This window comes from Morone saxatilis, unplaced genomic scaffold (genome assembly GCF_004916995.1).
Source record: "Morone saxatilis isolate NCDOM2014 unplaced genomic scaffold, NCSU_SB_2.0 Contig18, whole genome shotgun sequence".
Taxonomy (NCBI): domain Eukaryota; kingdom Metazoa; phylum Chordata; class Actinopteri; family Moronidae; genus Morone; species Morone saxatilis.
The window spans coordinates 3,973,466-3,988,192 of record NW_023339740.1 but is presented as its reverse complement, the minus strand read 5'-3'; the positions used below and the strand labels follow the sequence as shown (position 1 = coordinate 3,988,192).

Below are 14,727 nucleotides of genomic sequence, written 5' to 3'. Positions count from 1 at the left end.
TATGGCAGGAGTTTTGTACCTTCTGGCATTTCGCAAAGACTTGCCCTACCGGCTAGTGTTTGTTGCCTTTATTTTTGGTTTGGTTGGTTAGGTTTAGGCATGAGGAGAGAGATGGTTAGGCTTAAAAAAAACTGTCAGGGTTAGAGCCAATCAGAGGCAGAGTAAGGGCATAATACAGGTGATGAAAAACACATAGCTAACTAGAAAACAGCACTGAAAATATATATTTAATATTTTTTATTTATGTTGATACAGTTTTCCTTTTATTTTGGATTGAACCTCTAACTATTGTTAATACAATAAATCTCCACGTTTTCTTATGTTTGCTGTATACAGCAAGATGGTTGGATAATAATGAGGCACATTTCAGTTATTTAAGAGCATTCTATGAATTGTTCAAAGCAAAGCTTGTTGATTGATCATCAACAAGCTCCTTTACTCACTTCCCCCCTCTGTTGGCCAATTAGCAACAGAGTTGAGGCAGGTGACCTCTGGGAAGCGACCTGGGCGCACTCTGGGATGCTTTCGTTCCATGTCGCTGCCGAACGCTGAAGCCTCTACAGCGGCAGACTGTGTGGCGGCAGCTCTCATGCTCACACTGTAAAGCGTGGCGAGTTTCACACACTCCCTCGAGCTCGGTGCAGGTGCCATCTGTCTCATTGTGAAGCAGAAACGGGTTCAGTGGGAGCAGAAGTTTGGAAGAAACTGTCAGCCCAGAATGTAGGTCAGCAGGTTCCCACACCAGCTCTGCTCTGCTGTCCAGAAGCTTTGACTCTATGGCTCTGTGGAGGAACCTGCAGACTTTCCGCTCAGATGAGGAGAAAACTTTAGAGCCCCTTGTCAGTTGCTGTTTTCAGTGTTTAGTTGATACTCTTGTTTTTGGGCTCATGTTCGGCTTTTTTCCACTGCTGAATTCATTTACTTTGGCTGCTGCAGCAAAATCTCCCCACAGGGATCAATACACATTTATCTTATCTTTAAGTATCCAAAATCAGACAGATGACTTGTCTTACTCAATGCTACAGTGTGTGTGTGTGTGTGTGTGTGTGTGTGTCTGGCAGCCAGGAGCCACACTGCACACAGCTGGTGGCGCGGCTGCAGCGTCTCGTCCCAGCAGGGTGTATTCTTAGCTCCCTAAAACCCAATAAGTGAAATGAGATTAGACTACACACACATACACACACACAGAAACACACACAAAACCCAAACCTCAACCACCGCCACCACCCACACATGAACACACACACAGGCTTAAGACTGAGCCCATGTGTGAAGAGAGGCTGCTGCTGAAGTCTCCTGTCTGTGAGTTTTTTTCTGTCTTTCCACATCTGCACTGAAACCAGCTCTGATGGCACACGTTAACATACATGTTCATTGTCCTGTATGAATGAGAGATGTTACTTTTTTTTATCCTCCACTCAACCAGCTCTAAGTTAGGAAAACTCATCTTGTTCCACACTTTCTGACAGCGTAACATACCGACATTCTGTATCAGTTTGTTCCAGCTCTTCGTTGAAGCTATGACGTTAACATTGAGTTGAATATTCAAACCTGTTTTTTTAACATGCACGTTTTCTCCAGGATTCAGCCTGGCATAGTTGCATCTTTGGTAACTTTACTCCACTAGAATTAAAAATAATGTTTGAGTGTGCACTGACTCTTCCGCCACAAGATCAGTGGGTAACATGTGTGTTTTGTCTCACTGAGCTCATGACATTTTGTTTGCACATTATTTATGTATTTATTTATTTGTTTCCAATCATTAGATTTTGTTATTTATTTACTTAATTGTTACTTTAATTCAGCCTTTTTTTAATGCTCATACTGCTTTGTAAGCTGTGGCAACTCTCTTGCTATTGTATTTGCTATTATATTTATTGTATCATATTATATTTTATTATCTACTATGTTATACCATATTATTACATTATAGACTGTATTATATTCTTACTATATACCATTATATTACTTTAGTAACACACTATTAGTTTACGGTCAGCACAAGCTTGCTTTGTTATTTTGACGTATTTGCTCTTATATAGTTTTTATTTTTATGTCTTTTCTTACTTTTTTATTCTTCTAATTTATTTTATTTATTATTTATTTATTCGTTTTTCTCTATTTATCTGTATTTTTGTCTCTGTGCTTCTGCAACACCCAATTTTCCCCCTGTGGTGATCAAGAAAGACTTTTCTTTTATCTTATCTTACGTATTATATTCATATGATACATACTAATGTAAGTAGAGAGACACAAAGATATATATATATATATATATATTACACACACATACACAGTAAGGCACACTGGTTTAACACAAATTATCTGTTTAACATTGTTTTGTCCTCTTCCTGTTCTTCTTGTCTGGTCTTCTTCTAGTGCTGTAATACTACATTTTCTTGTACTCTGAATGTTAAAAATAGGTTGAAGAAATGTACTGTCTAAAATGATCTCCTCAGACCCTTCGGATGTCCCTTAAATAGCTTTAAAGATACAAAAATGAATGAATGAACATTCAAACCTCATCCAGTGCCAAGTTTCTAATGGCAGCAACATGTTAAATGGAAACACTCCACATGTTTGTGCATCTTTTTATACACCTTTCCCCATAACTCAGTCTGACATGTTTAGTATATTTGGAAACTTTGGGATTCTCATTGGAGTTAAAAAATAAAGTCCTGTGTGGATTTGAAAAATTCATTAAACCTTTTAAGTTGCAAACATTATTTTGATGAGTTGTGTTGAGTGGGTTGACCATAAATAACGATGGAACACACTGGTTTGCAACAAGTTCAATTTTATGAGTAGCATTCAAATCGTACTTAAAAAACTGTATGCCTCCAATGTAGGCGGTAACTTACAATAATACATTTGATTGTAGAAGGAAAAGCTAATTCCCCCCCAAACTCAATGTAGTACATCAATAGTTGTTGAACATAATTCATTAGAAGTTGCATTACTCAAACATTTAATTAAAACGCTTTAGTTTTATTTATTTATTTGTTGCCAAAAACATTTGTTTTTAGTGTGGATTGACAACCCAGCAGCATTGATGCCGGTTTGACGGAAGTAGAAATGAAGCAGCGAAGGGTGTTATCTTGTTTAACATATTTGTTTTTCTCATGTACGACTTTGGGATGGTATTTTATTGTAAATAAAATAAGGCGTCGGCAGGGCGTGGGTCCGTCTACCTCGCTCGGCTGTCGGCGCGTCGCTAGATCCAGGTGATCATTAGAGTAGTTTTGTCTCAGTGGGTATTTTGTCCCGCCTTTTTTTTTTTTGTTTTTTTTTTTTTTTTTTTTTTTCTTTGTTTGTTTCTCGTTTTTTTTTTTTTTTTTTTTTTTTTTTTGTTTTTTTTTTTTTTTTTTTTTTATCACCGAGGCCAGCCATGTTTTGTTTGTTTTCTTTCTTTTTTTTCTTTACCTTATTATTCTTTCTCCTTACTAATCTTTTTTTCATCATTATCTAATATTTGTTGATGCTTGACATTTGTCATCATTATTGGTGATGCTGGTTCTCAAATGCCAGACTATGGTTTTGCCAGTTTTTCTTATGCTTTAAAATAAGCCTTTTTTGTATCTCGCTATATTATTTTGTTTGTATTGTGTTTTTCTTTTTATTTCTATATGGGAGTGTTGTTATGCTCTTGTGTTTTCTGCCAAGAAGTGTGTGCCGGTTTGAGCAGGTGTTTTTGGTGTGTCGTTCCGTGTGTGGTGTATTATGTGTTATATTATTTCGTGAGAGGCTGAGCAGCTGTTTTTTTTTTTTTCATTATTTTTTTTGTTTTTGTTTTGTGATTTCTCTGTTTTTATTGTGTTTTGTGTGATGATTGGAGCGAGGGGCGGCTGCGGGGGAGGCATTAGTGAATGGCTGCGGCTTATTTCTTTTTCTCTCGTTCTCATTCTCTTCTATATATCACTATCATTCCTTGTTCTTTATTTTATCACTATCTATCACATATTTTTTCATCTTATTATCACATCATCACACACTCTTTTGTCTCTCTAGCCACACTTTTAATATACCGCCTTTCTTTTCTTATCCTTTCCATTATTATTATATCTGTTCTCCACTCTTGCTCCTATTACACACACACACACACAGTACCTTAGCAGCACACTAAACCCGCCTCCTTCATCCCCAAAAAACTCCCATCTCGCTGCCATACCTCTATATCCTCGCACCGCCCCTCAACTAAAGTCAGCGCACACACTCTCTCCTCTGCCAGACTCACCGAGAGACGGTGGTGTGTGAGGAGGACCCGTGCGTATTTACGCTCAGAAAGTGTGTGTGTGCATGTGTCCGGGGAGAGTTGGAGAGCCCGCGGCGCGCTGACAGGAGAGCCGCGAGCGGGACCCGGCAGCGGGTGATAAGCCTTCAGAGAGGAGGAAGAGAGCTCGTTCATTTGGCTTTTATTTGCCTGCCTCTCCACGCGCTCTGCCGGCTGGCTGAGAAAGGAAAGCAAACAAGCTGATTAAGAAGAAGGGTCCGATTCAGCCCGAACAGCTCCAGTGTTCTGATCGTATTTTTAGCATCCCTCCTTTGCCCCTCTCTCTCCCCGTCCCTTCTGAGCGCGGAGTGGCAGAGGGAGGGACGGCAGAAGCGGGCGGACGGACCGCGAAGCCGCGCGCCTCCCCGGTGGATGACCCACTGGATGCGGGGCGATGGATTAACAGCCTTCCCCGGAGCCTGTCGCTGCTTCTTTTTCACCGCCGAGCCCCTGTCCACCTCGGGATTATTTCAGCTCTCACCGGCCTCCCCTCCCTCCCTCTCGAGATGACCGAGGAATATGTTTTGCGGTGCGTCCTGATGCTCTGCTGCGCGCTCCTCTCGGCCAACGCGAGTAACTGGCTGTAAGTTGGACTCCACGTTTCTAATCCTGATTTTACACAAGTGGACCACATCTCTCACTCCTCTTTCACCTCCACTGTTATCATTCACCTGACCTCCTCCTCGTACTCCTCCTCCTTCTCCTTACATGTCCGCTCATCTTCTTCTGTCCTCTTTCCCTCCAGCTAAGTGGCCGCTCACGTTAATTGTTAACCATCACACACACACACACGCACGCACACACACTCTCCCAGACTTAATAACTTACCAACACCGCTACATCCCCCCGCAAAGACCCTTACAACAAAAGTTACCCACAAGTGAAAAAGCACATGTTCTTTTTGGAAAGGTGCAGGTTTCCATACAGGTGAAATTTCATATTCTTGAATTGAAAATGACATTCTGCATGTGAAAAAGAAGTTTTATGTGTGAAATTAATATGTTTAATGGCAGGTGGAAATGTGACAATAATATACATGTACAGCCTGAGGAAAAAAGCTTAAGAAGTTGGTGTCAGATGTAAACTTTCCCCTAAGTGAACAGGTCTCCTCTGCCTTTATTTTTTTGCTCTGATAACCCTCAACCCCACATCAGAAGATGTGGAAACGATGCAGTCAAGACCTTGCAGAAAGAATTAAAATTTTCAGTATTCTAGTGCAGCCTGTAACACTTAATGTGCTCGTTTTCTTGTAAATGGCACAAAACTGTGAAACTGAGCCATTCTTTGCCTTGAAAACCCTTTGAGGAACCGTGAGTGGTTCACAGACATGCATCCTTAAAAACATTGTTTTCGCAAGAGACATAAATATCCCGACAAATTACCAGTGCCTGAATGCCGCACAAATATTACAGTGATGCTAAAATACATTTTGAAAAAGTCAGTGTAGAATAAGACAACTGTTACCTTTAAATAATAAAAGTATCCCAGGAGATAAGGAAAAATGAATCTCACAGACAATTATCAGCCCATAACAGAATATTTTATTATTCGTTTGCATCTTGAATTTGGGGGGGTCAGACTACGGGGGCTCCTAAATCCCCGCTGAGGACAGCACACAGTGTGACTCTGTGGCTGAAGTGCACAGTGCCACCTCTTCCTGGGGCTGGTCGGTTGGGTCGCATGTGTGTGCCTGCTCTCCCGGCAGCCTGTGGGAGGTGGTTTGGTGGGTTTCTGCATTCCTCCGCAGGCTCCGCTCCATTTTCTGCTGCCATTCATTCCTCTTAGCTTCAGCAAATTTACAAGCAGCGCTCATCATTTAGGGAGAGTCGAGGCTGGTTTGAGTTAGACCTGATATTGATAGTCTTTATTATATGACACAACTTCCCACGCTTATACTCTCCCTATAGGGGCTTAAATTGTAGCTGCTGTGCCAAATAGACTGTGTGCTGACTCTCATATTTGCATTTATACTTCACCTATTTATTTCCCTGTATTAATACTTCTGTAAGATGCATAATAAGATCACTACAGCCTTGTGTGTTTACATCAGGATGGTGCTGCAGACGGCCTAACTGATATCGCTGACAGATTCATCAGAATAAATCAAATTAGAGCCTTGCCAAACAGCACTGCCTACCTTGAACTCTGTCACTGAGTGCAGGGTAATTGTGCTGTTTGGGGCTGAAGGCGTGGTGACAGCAGCACACAGCAGGCATGTACAGGCAGGCTGCCGAGCTGCCAGTCTGCTCGATGGGATTACACTGTTGAGGAAAAGTCTGTGTGCGGCTGTACGGACTGTACATCGGCCCCTCGACACCTCAACAGTCCCTCAAGCTTCAGTTTCACCTCCACACAGCAGCAGGTACACTCAGGGTCATAAAACGCACAGCATCTCTTTTTCTCTATCACTGCTGTTTTTGTTCTTTATCTCTCATATGTCAGCCAACTATTCAGTGCCACTGCCATATCAGGTATTTATTTATTTTGTATTTGAGCTTACTGTAAATCAAATATTTCAATGAAAGGTTGTTTTTAATCAGGTTTTAAAGGCTGATTTCTTTACATTATGATAATATTGATAACAGTGTATTGGCATTATGTGTTTTATCAAAAAGCACTCCAACTACGCCACTTTGTCTTTTAACTTCCTGTCCACTCTGAAGTCTGTCTAAGACTACGCTCACACTGCAAGCCATAGCGCTCAATTATATTTTGCTCAGATCTGATTGTTTGGCTGTTCGCATTATTTGTTGAATGTGGCCCGTATGAGATTCCAGTGTGAACGGGTCACAGTCCTGACATGACCCGCATGATGAATGTCGATCTAGAGTGACGTAAAATTCTCTTGCACTCCGATATGACTGTTCACACCGAGACTGCATTGCAAAGAATCAGACCTCTTTCTGGTTTGGACCACGTATGAAAGAGGCCCAAATCAGAATTAAAAAGATCAGATTCCAACAGATCTGAGTCATTTTGTCTTGTGGTCTGAATGCAGGTTCAGTTGGCATCTGCTGCTTGTGATCACATTACGCCTACATTTTATCAAATTTCTGAGCATGCAGGACAGACAGACAGAGCCACTCCTTCACAGCTCTGTAATCAGCTGTTCGTCATGGTGACTGGTCAGAATGTGTTGGTGTTTGTTTTTTATTGTGTGTTCATAAGTACAATATCTCCTCATCTAAAACACAGCGTCACAGTGGAGACTCATTAGTTACTCAGTCCAGTTTCCTATGATACGGGCTTAATATTGTGTAATGGGTATGTTATAATAATAAATATGTTATTACATTAAAAGCTTTACTTCATGTTGATAGAGCTTCCAGACCAACAAAGTACAAAATAATCATCATTTAGAACTTAATAACCTGTTTGAATCAGAGCTCTTGACATTTTTTACCACAGAAACAGCACGTTGCTGCTACGACCACAAAGTGAGCTAATTAATCTAATTCTAGCTCTAAGTCAACACCGAACATAAGATGGTCTTTTTAACCTGATATCTGGTGGGTGTGGTATTGTCAGGCCATATGACCCCTAGAGCTGCATGATATGGTAAAAGAAAAATCCTTTTGCAGTTATTTTGAGCGATATTGCGATTGCGGTATGATTCAGGATTAGTGGGAATGATCATTTTTATCACAAATTGACTAAAAATTTTATTTGTGACCCCTTGATGATGTGACATTTGTTGGGGTCTTTACCCACACCAAACCAACACGGGCATCTCTGCAGCACTACAGTACTTCATTATGAGGCTGTTCGTCACACACCTTTATCAAAATATTGCAGCTTCTGTGATTTTAATATTGCACTTAGTCATAATGGGATTTTGATCATATTTAGGTAATGGTGCAGCCCTAATGACCTCATAAATGTGTTCCCAACTACTGATAGACAGGTAAATGAGGCTGTGTGAATCGATCAGCACTGAGACTTCTTACTGAGCAGCACTCTTTAGTAAACTTATTGTCATGTGTAAAATTAATCTGTTTGTTTATGAATCTTGCAACTTTATTTCGGATAGTGCTAAGTAGATCACATTGTACACATACAATTCATTATTTATGTGATTTTATGTTAAAATGGGTATGGTTCAAGCAAAAAAAAACTTGAAAGATTGTGAATTTACACTAAACATTGTTGTTTAGAAATGTATTCAAACAGCTGCACTCTGCAGTTGTGTTTGTTTATTGCATTGTTAGCATCGGTTATAATGACAAAATGCTTTTCTTCTCAAATGAGAATATTTTCTGGTTGTCCTTGTTCTTTGCTCTGAATACCTTCAGGGTTTTGGACTTTTACTCAGATAAAATAACATTTATATGTATAAATATATGACTTATATTTAGGCTCTAAATATAGCGACAGACATTTTTTTCAATTTTCTGACATTTGTTTGATCAAATCTTTAAGTTACTGATCGTGAAAAGAAGATAATGCACATAATTGTTAGTTGCAGCTTTCATTCTGTTCACATACTGCAGTGGAGACATTTGACAGATTGTTATTGTTTCACACATGAAAAAATGTCTTAGAATTTGCAGTTACTGACTGATTCAGAAAGGCTCCAATGTTTCTTAGACCTCTCAGCTGTTCCTACGTCACATCAAACCGCAGCCCGAACCGGACTGTTTGTTTACCTCACCTGTAGCTCTGCCTGTGCCTGTCACCTTTTGCCCATGAGCCAGGATGTGATCACTTTGCCAAATCTCTGTGGCTGCTGAGTCATGTTTAGTGTCCCGCTGCCGAAAAGAGATTTGAATGCAACTTTTCATTAGTTTGTCCGTCATCACCCTCCTCCTCCTCCTCCTCCTCCTCCTCTTCTACCTCTTCCTCCTCTTGCCCTGCTCTGACTGCACCTGCACGCTGCTCCAGGACTGCTGTGTGTGTGTGTGTTTGTGTGTGTGTTTGTGATTTGTTTTTGATTAAGCATGTACATTGGCATCTTCCCCAGAAGTGGCACACACTCAGTAATTACCACACTGACCGCAGAAGAATGGTAGCCACTTACAGTGCACCAGTTCACACACAGTATCCACGGCCGAACACAATGTTATAGAGGAAGCAAGGAAGTTGTGTGTCTGGTGTGTGTGCGTATGCATGTGTGTTCTGAAATCAAATCAAAGAATTTAGGAATGCACTGCCTAGTAAGACATCATGAATCCTCAACATGCCCAGCCATGTTGGTAATGTCCATTTAGGCAGTGGTGGATGAAAATTTTACTTATGTAAAAGTATTAGCATCAAGTACCAAAAGTAAGAATAATGTATATTATCTTATTGTATTATAAATAGATTAATGTATGTATCACAAACATTCAATAATATTTCATAACATTTTACTCCTTTATTGATAAAAACAACAAAAGAGTCTAGCCATATTCATAGGTATGTTTTCATTAGTGTATAATCAGCTGAATATAGTTACCTTAGAATGAGCTGTTTAAATCTACAGACACCGCGAGTCACCTTCCACCTTTTACCATGTTGAACCGCTATGTTTCTACAGTAGCCCAGAAGGGACAACCAAACACTGGCTGTAGATAGGCGAGTTCACTTGGAAGGGCAGGGTGAAGCGAGGGAGAATTTCATTGGTTTTGCAAGTATATGGTCACAAACCAGAGTAATTGTAAAAAACAAATGATTGGCTTTGGGGTTCAGAAGCTGACCATTGAAACGTCATGGTTGAGGGTTGGTTAGGTTTAGGCACAAAAAGACATCATGGTTTGGGTTAGAATTGGTACTTAATTAAGGTTAGACAAACATTGTGGTGTGAGATAACTCTACTACTTTGTTATGGTTAGGGGACCTTCGTCGCCATGGTTACAAAAACAAACACCTGGTTAAGGTTAGGGAATGATTATGGTCGTGGTTAAAAGAAACAAACAGTGACTGTTAGAAGAAAACTGGAAACGAACAGCGGCCTCGGCGTTAAACCTAACGTTGACCCGTCCATCCAGCCCGATCGTTATCCTGATACTGTAATTTTACTATGTTGTTGTTGTTGTCTATTCTGTACACAGGACATTTACTGTATGTCTGTCCATCCTGGGAGAGCGATCTCTCCACTGTTGCTCTGACGGAAGTTTCTTCCATTTTCCCCCACGGATAAAGGCATTAAAATGCCCTGTTTTTACATAATGGTAGTGCTAGTTGAAAAGTCAGACCATCACCAAAGTTATTACAATTCAGTTGGAGTTTAGCTGTAATACGAGATCGTGTGTGACCAGGCAGTACGTCTCTGGCTCTGACAAACTGTCATGGTGACAACCATGGGGCCAAAGTCTTCAAGTCATCAAAATGGTGCTCCACAAACCAATGGGTGATGTCACGATAGGTTCACACTTGGGTACGACACTGCGGCCTGCACTCTGTGCCAACACGACAGTAACACAGCCCTCTGTCTTGATTCTATCTTATTACTTTTTAAAAAGTAATATTTTTTATATCCAATCAATTGTGTCTTTGTTTCAAAATGTTTTCAAACGTTACTCCCTAAGTAAAACATCTCTAACACTGACGTAAGAAAAAGTAACCATTGTGGTTGTGAATAATTACTCTCCACCGCTTTGGCAAAAGAAGGATTACATCTGGCATCTGCCTAAAGAAAAGACAAGAAAACCAGAGTGACCTTTGTTTCATTTGTTTGTTTGGTTAAACTGTCATGAATCTGCTTTGGAGAAAGGATTATAATCCTCATTTATTTGTCTAAGTAAGCTCATCCTCCTTAAAACCTAGAAAGAGTTGAGTGTTTGCTTTTTAAACACTTCACTTTTTAGTCAGGAACAGTGGGTTCAAGTTTGCATGCCATTTGCTTCTGTCAACATGACGCAAAAGATACGGCAGCAAAGCGACCACAATATGGAAAAGAATATGGTTGGAAGTTTCTATTATTACTAAATGTTCTGGTTAGGGCAGAATCATTCAGAATGAATTTAGATCCTAAACTACTGAATACACTGTACCTTACTACTCTACATGTTGTCAATATAACAGGTTACTCAGTGACAGCACATCATCCATATCTGTTTCTATACTGTAGCATACACTGGTCTTTCGTTCTGCGTCTCTCTTTGCTTTGTGTGTGTATGTGAGTGTGTAAGTGTGTGAACATACATGTATATGTTCTGTACAGCCATGGTGAGGTGCTAAAGAGAGGGCAGCTGATGGGTAACCAGAGAAAGCAGAGACCTTGGCATTGCGGTACACGCTGGCGCCTCACACTTCTTTTCAAACACACACACATGAATGCGGTAAAGCTGTGGCATGTTATTTCGAGCGCTGTTGTCACCAGAGTGTGTACAATTATCGTGACACACTTGGAGCCGCAGGGAATCGCTCAGGATGACCAGATTACCGCCAGGACTGCTCGGGCTGACGGGGAAACACCTGGGTTGCTGAAAGACGAGAGACAGCTCTGGCAGATCCACAGAGAGGTGCTCAGAGCTTTTAGGAGACATAACATACCCTCTGGCTTGTGCTCCTGGCCAACAATGGCTGTGAACAGCTGATTGCATTTATGAACGTCTACTGCAGCTTCTGCTAGTGTGTTGGCTAGTGAGCAAATTAAAGTTTATTTACTTAAAAATGTGAAAATGAAAATAATCACATGCAAATACCAGATATCAGAACTGTGAGACGGACATGACGTGAGGTAAAGACAGTGCTGAGGTGAAGGGAACAGGTGCAGGCTGGTGTTCTAAAAAGAAAGATAGAAGATAGTTATTGTAGTTTGGCTCGCTCACCAACCCGGTCAACAACATGCACAATAGCAGCACCCTGACTCTGTTTGACTCGAATGGAATGGAACCTTAATTACAACCAATGGTAACACCTGTGTTTACCCTACTAGTTAATGTCAAAATGGCTGCTGTGAAAAAGGTCTATTGTAATTTGTGTCTGTCTGGGAGTCTTAACGCTGTCAAATCTGAACACACAGACATGATACACACATTTTTTTGATTCAGTGTGACTCACTCTTTGCAGGGATTATCCAAGAGCATTATCTCATACACATCATGAATAAACTTCCATAAATCTGCTTAAAAATCATAGAAAACAAGATGCTCCTTACAACTCCAGAACTTTCTTGAGAGGTTTTCTACAGGATCAAAAGCAATTTAGTTGTAGTTTTCCGTAAATCCATGGGTTACAGAATTGATTTAGAATTACAGAATACAGAATTAATAGCTAACTCAACATACTTTCAATCATGCAAATTTTGCAAAATGTAAACACATATGGTCTAAACAGATGGGGCTTGTGGGGCATGTGCAGGGGTGAAACAACCTAATTAGACTAAAACTAGATTTATGGGGAAAAATGTGAGCATTAGTAAAAATTAAAGTATATTTAAGGTAACATTCAGTGCTTTACTTTGGTCTATAGAGAAACAATTTTGCCTTTTTACCAGCAGTGGAATGTAGCATGTTGCATGTACTCAAGTACAAAATACAAAATTAAAAGTTTAAGTAGGCTACTTGTACTTTGCTTGAGTACTTCCATTTAATACTACTTTATACCTCTTCTCCACTACACCTCAAAAGGCCAATATTGTACTTTTTACTTCACTGCTATTATCTGACAGCTTTAGTTGCTACGGTCATACCCTTCCCATAAAAATCGTATGTCAAACATATGATGATTGTATAGAATATGATGCATTTCTGTAGATAAAACTACAACAGTATATAACATAGTTAAGATATCTGCAGCAGTAAAATGCAACACTAACACTGACAGGGAGCATTTTACTGCACTGTGAGTACTTTAAGTGCTAATAATATTAAAGTAAGGCTTTTACTTGTAGTAAAGTGTTTTCACAATGTGGTATTAGTACTTTTACTTACAAAAGGAACTGAATACTTTTTCCAGCACTGCTTCTTACCTTTTTAACTTATTTATCACATACACTTTTCATGTTAATCTTAAAAGTAAGGATTTCTGTTCAGTAGTAATGGATAGGCGATGGTAGGTGAGAAACATGCTGAAAATCCTAACCCCATACAGAGAGTTCTTTATAAACACAGACCTGTGTACAGCACAAAGTTTATCCACGTGTGTTAACTGTGTAAATAGTAAGCAGGAGTGTAAATGGTGCATGTCCAAACCTGCCCGCTGCACATTCTGATTTCGATTTTATGAGCAAGCTCATCTTCAGGCTGTATGTGAAAATAAAAACCATAAATTCATCTTTGACACAGAAGAAAAACCCATCACCGCTGCAAAGACGGAGTTGTAAATCACATTCGTTTTTACACAACAAATTGACAATATGAGATCATTAGTCTGCTTTATTATAAAGCCATCCTGTTCACTTGCTCAGTATGTCCTGCCTTTACCGAGTCTCTTCGCTTTTATATTATAATTCACTTTGAATAGCCCTTAATTAAAACTAATTCTCACAAATATGTGGCTGCATAGATGTACAATAAAGACACATTTGTTCCCCAGCCACTTGACACATCTTTGCAGCTTTTAGTCAATTTGTGTTTTGGTTATGTAGCCAACACATAGGATGTATGTTTGAGTCTCATGTGTGTTTTCGGTGTCTTCTGTTTATGTAGGAAGTTGTTGTAAAGTGTGTAGTTTAATAATCTGATGAATGATACATGTCAGGACTGTGTTTCTGTGAGATTATTTTGACTCTTTGACCCCCTGGTGGTCAATAATAACTTCATATATTTAAAAGTAAAAAGTTAGCCATGCATTCACACATACAACAATGATGCACATTTTTGTTCTCTAAATATAAAATAAATACCAATGAAATACTTATATTAAATCAATATGTATCATTCAAATGCCATTTACCGTTATTATGGAGTTTTTAAACTGAAGGACAACCCATCAGGGAAAAAGTTGTTACACTGTTACTTTTTTGCTAAACTAAGTTGTTGAACGTGGCAAACAATATAAGATCGGCATTTAAGCATTGTCATCATCAGCATAATAGCCTACCATACTTGTAGAAAACTTGTTGAAAAAAACAGAGAAAACCTTTTTCAGCTTTTTGGAAAGTTATGAAACTCTACATGAGAAAATACATTGAGAACAAAAAGCTTCAGTGCTGCAAATTGATGTTTTACAGAGATAGAGACTTGCTTACTCAAAAGCTGCATAATCATGCATGCCTATCATCTTTGTCAAACCCAACAACGTAAAACCATCCCGCCACTTTGCTGTATGAGACATTTTGTACCAGTTTTACCCATATGGTTAGCTAGCTAATAAGCAAACCTTACCTTAACACAGAAATGGCCACAGGTACACAGCACGGGAACCAGCTACAGCCAAGTCCTGCATTTAGAAACAATAATCAGCTGTTCACAGCTATTGTTTCCCAAGAGGCCTCTAACATGGCCGCCATGGTGTTTGTGACATCACCTGGAAGACCTTTATAGACCGAAACAAGGTAACGGAAAGCACGACAAACAATCAGAGGACAGTGG

General features: G+C 39.7%; 1 protein-coding gene across 1 annotated transcript in view; it reads left to right on the top strand.

Moving 5' to 3' along the window:
* Positions 1–4,256: 4,256 nt before the first annotated feature.
* The window catches only part of wnt4 (wingless-type MMTV integration site family, member 4), a 22,488-nt gene continuing 12,017 nt past the window's right edge, over positions 4,257–14,727 (top strand). Inside the window, exon 1 of the mRNA XM_035661164.1 lies at positions 4,257–4,853. Within this exon, the coding sequence (XP_035517057.1) occupies positions 4,777–4,853 (77 nt within the window). The 5' untranslated portion in view covers positions 4,257–4,776. The remainder of the gene's footprint in view (positions 4,854–14,727) is intronic.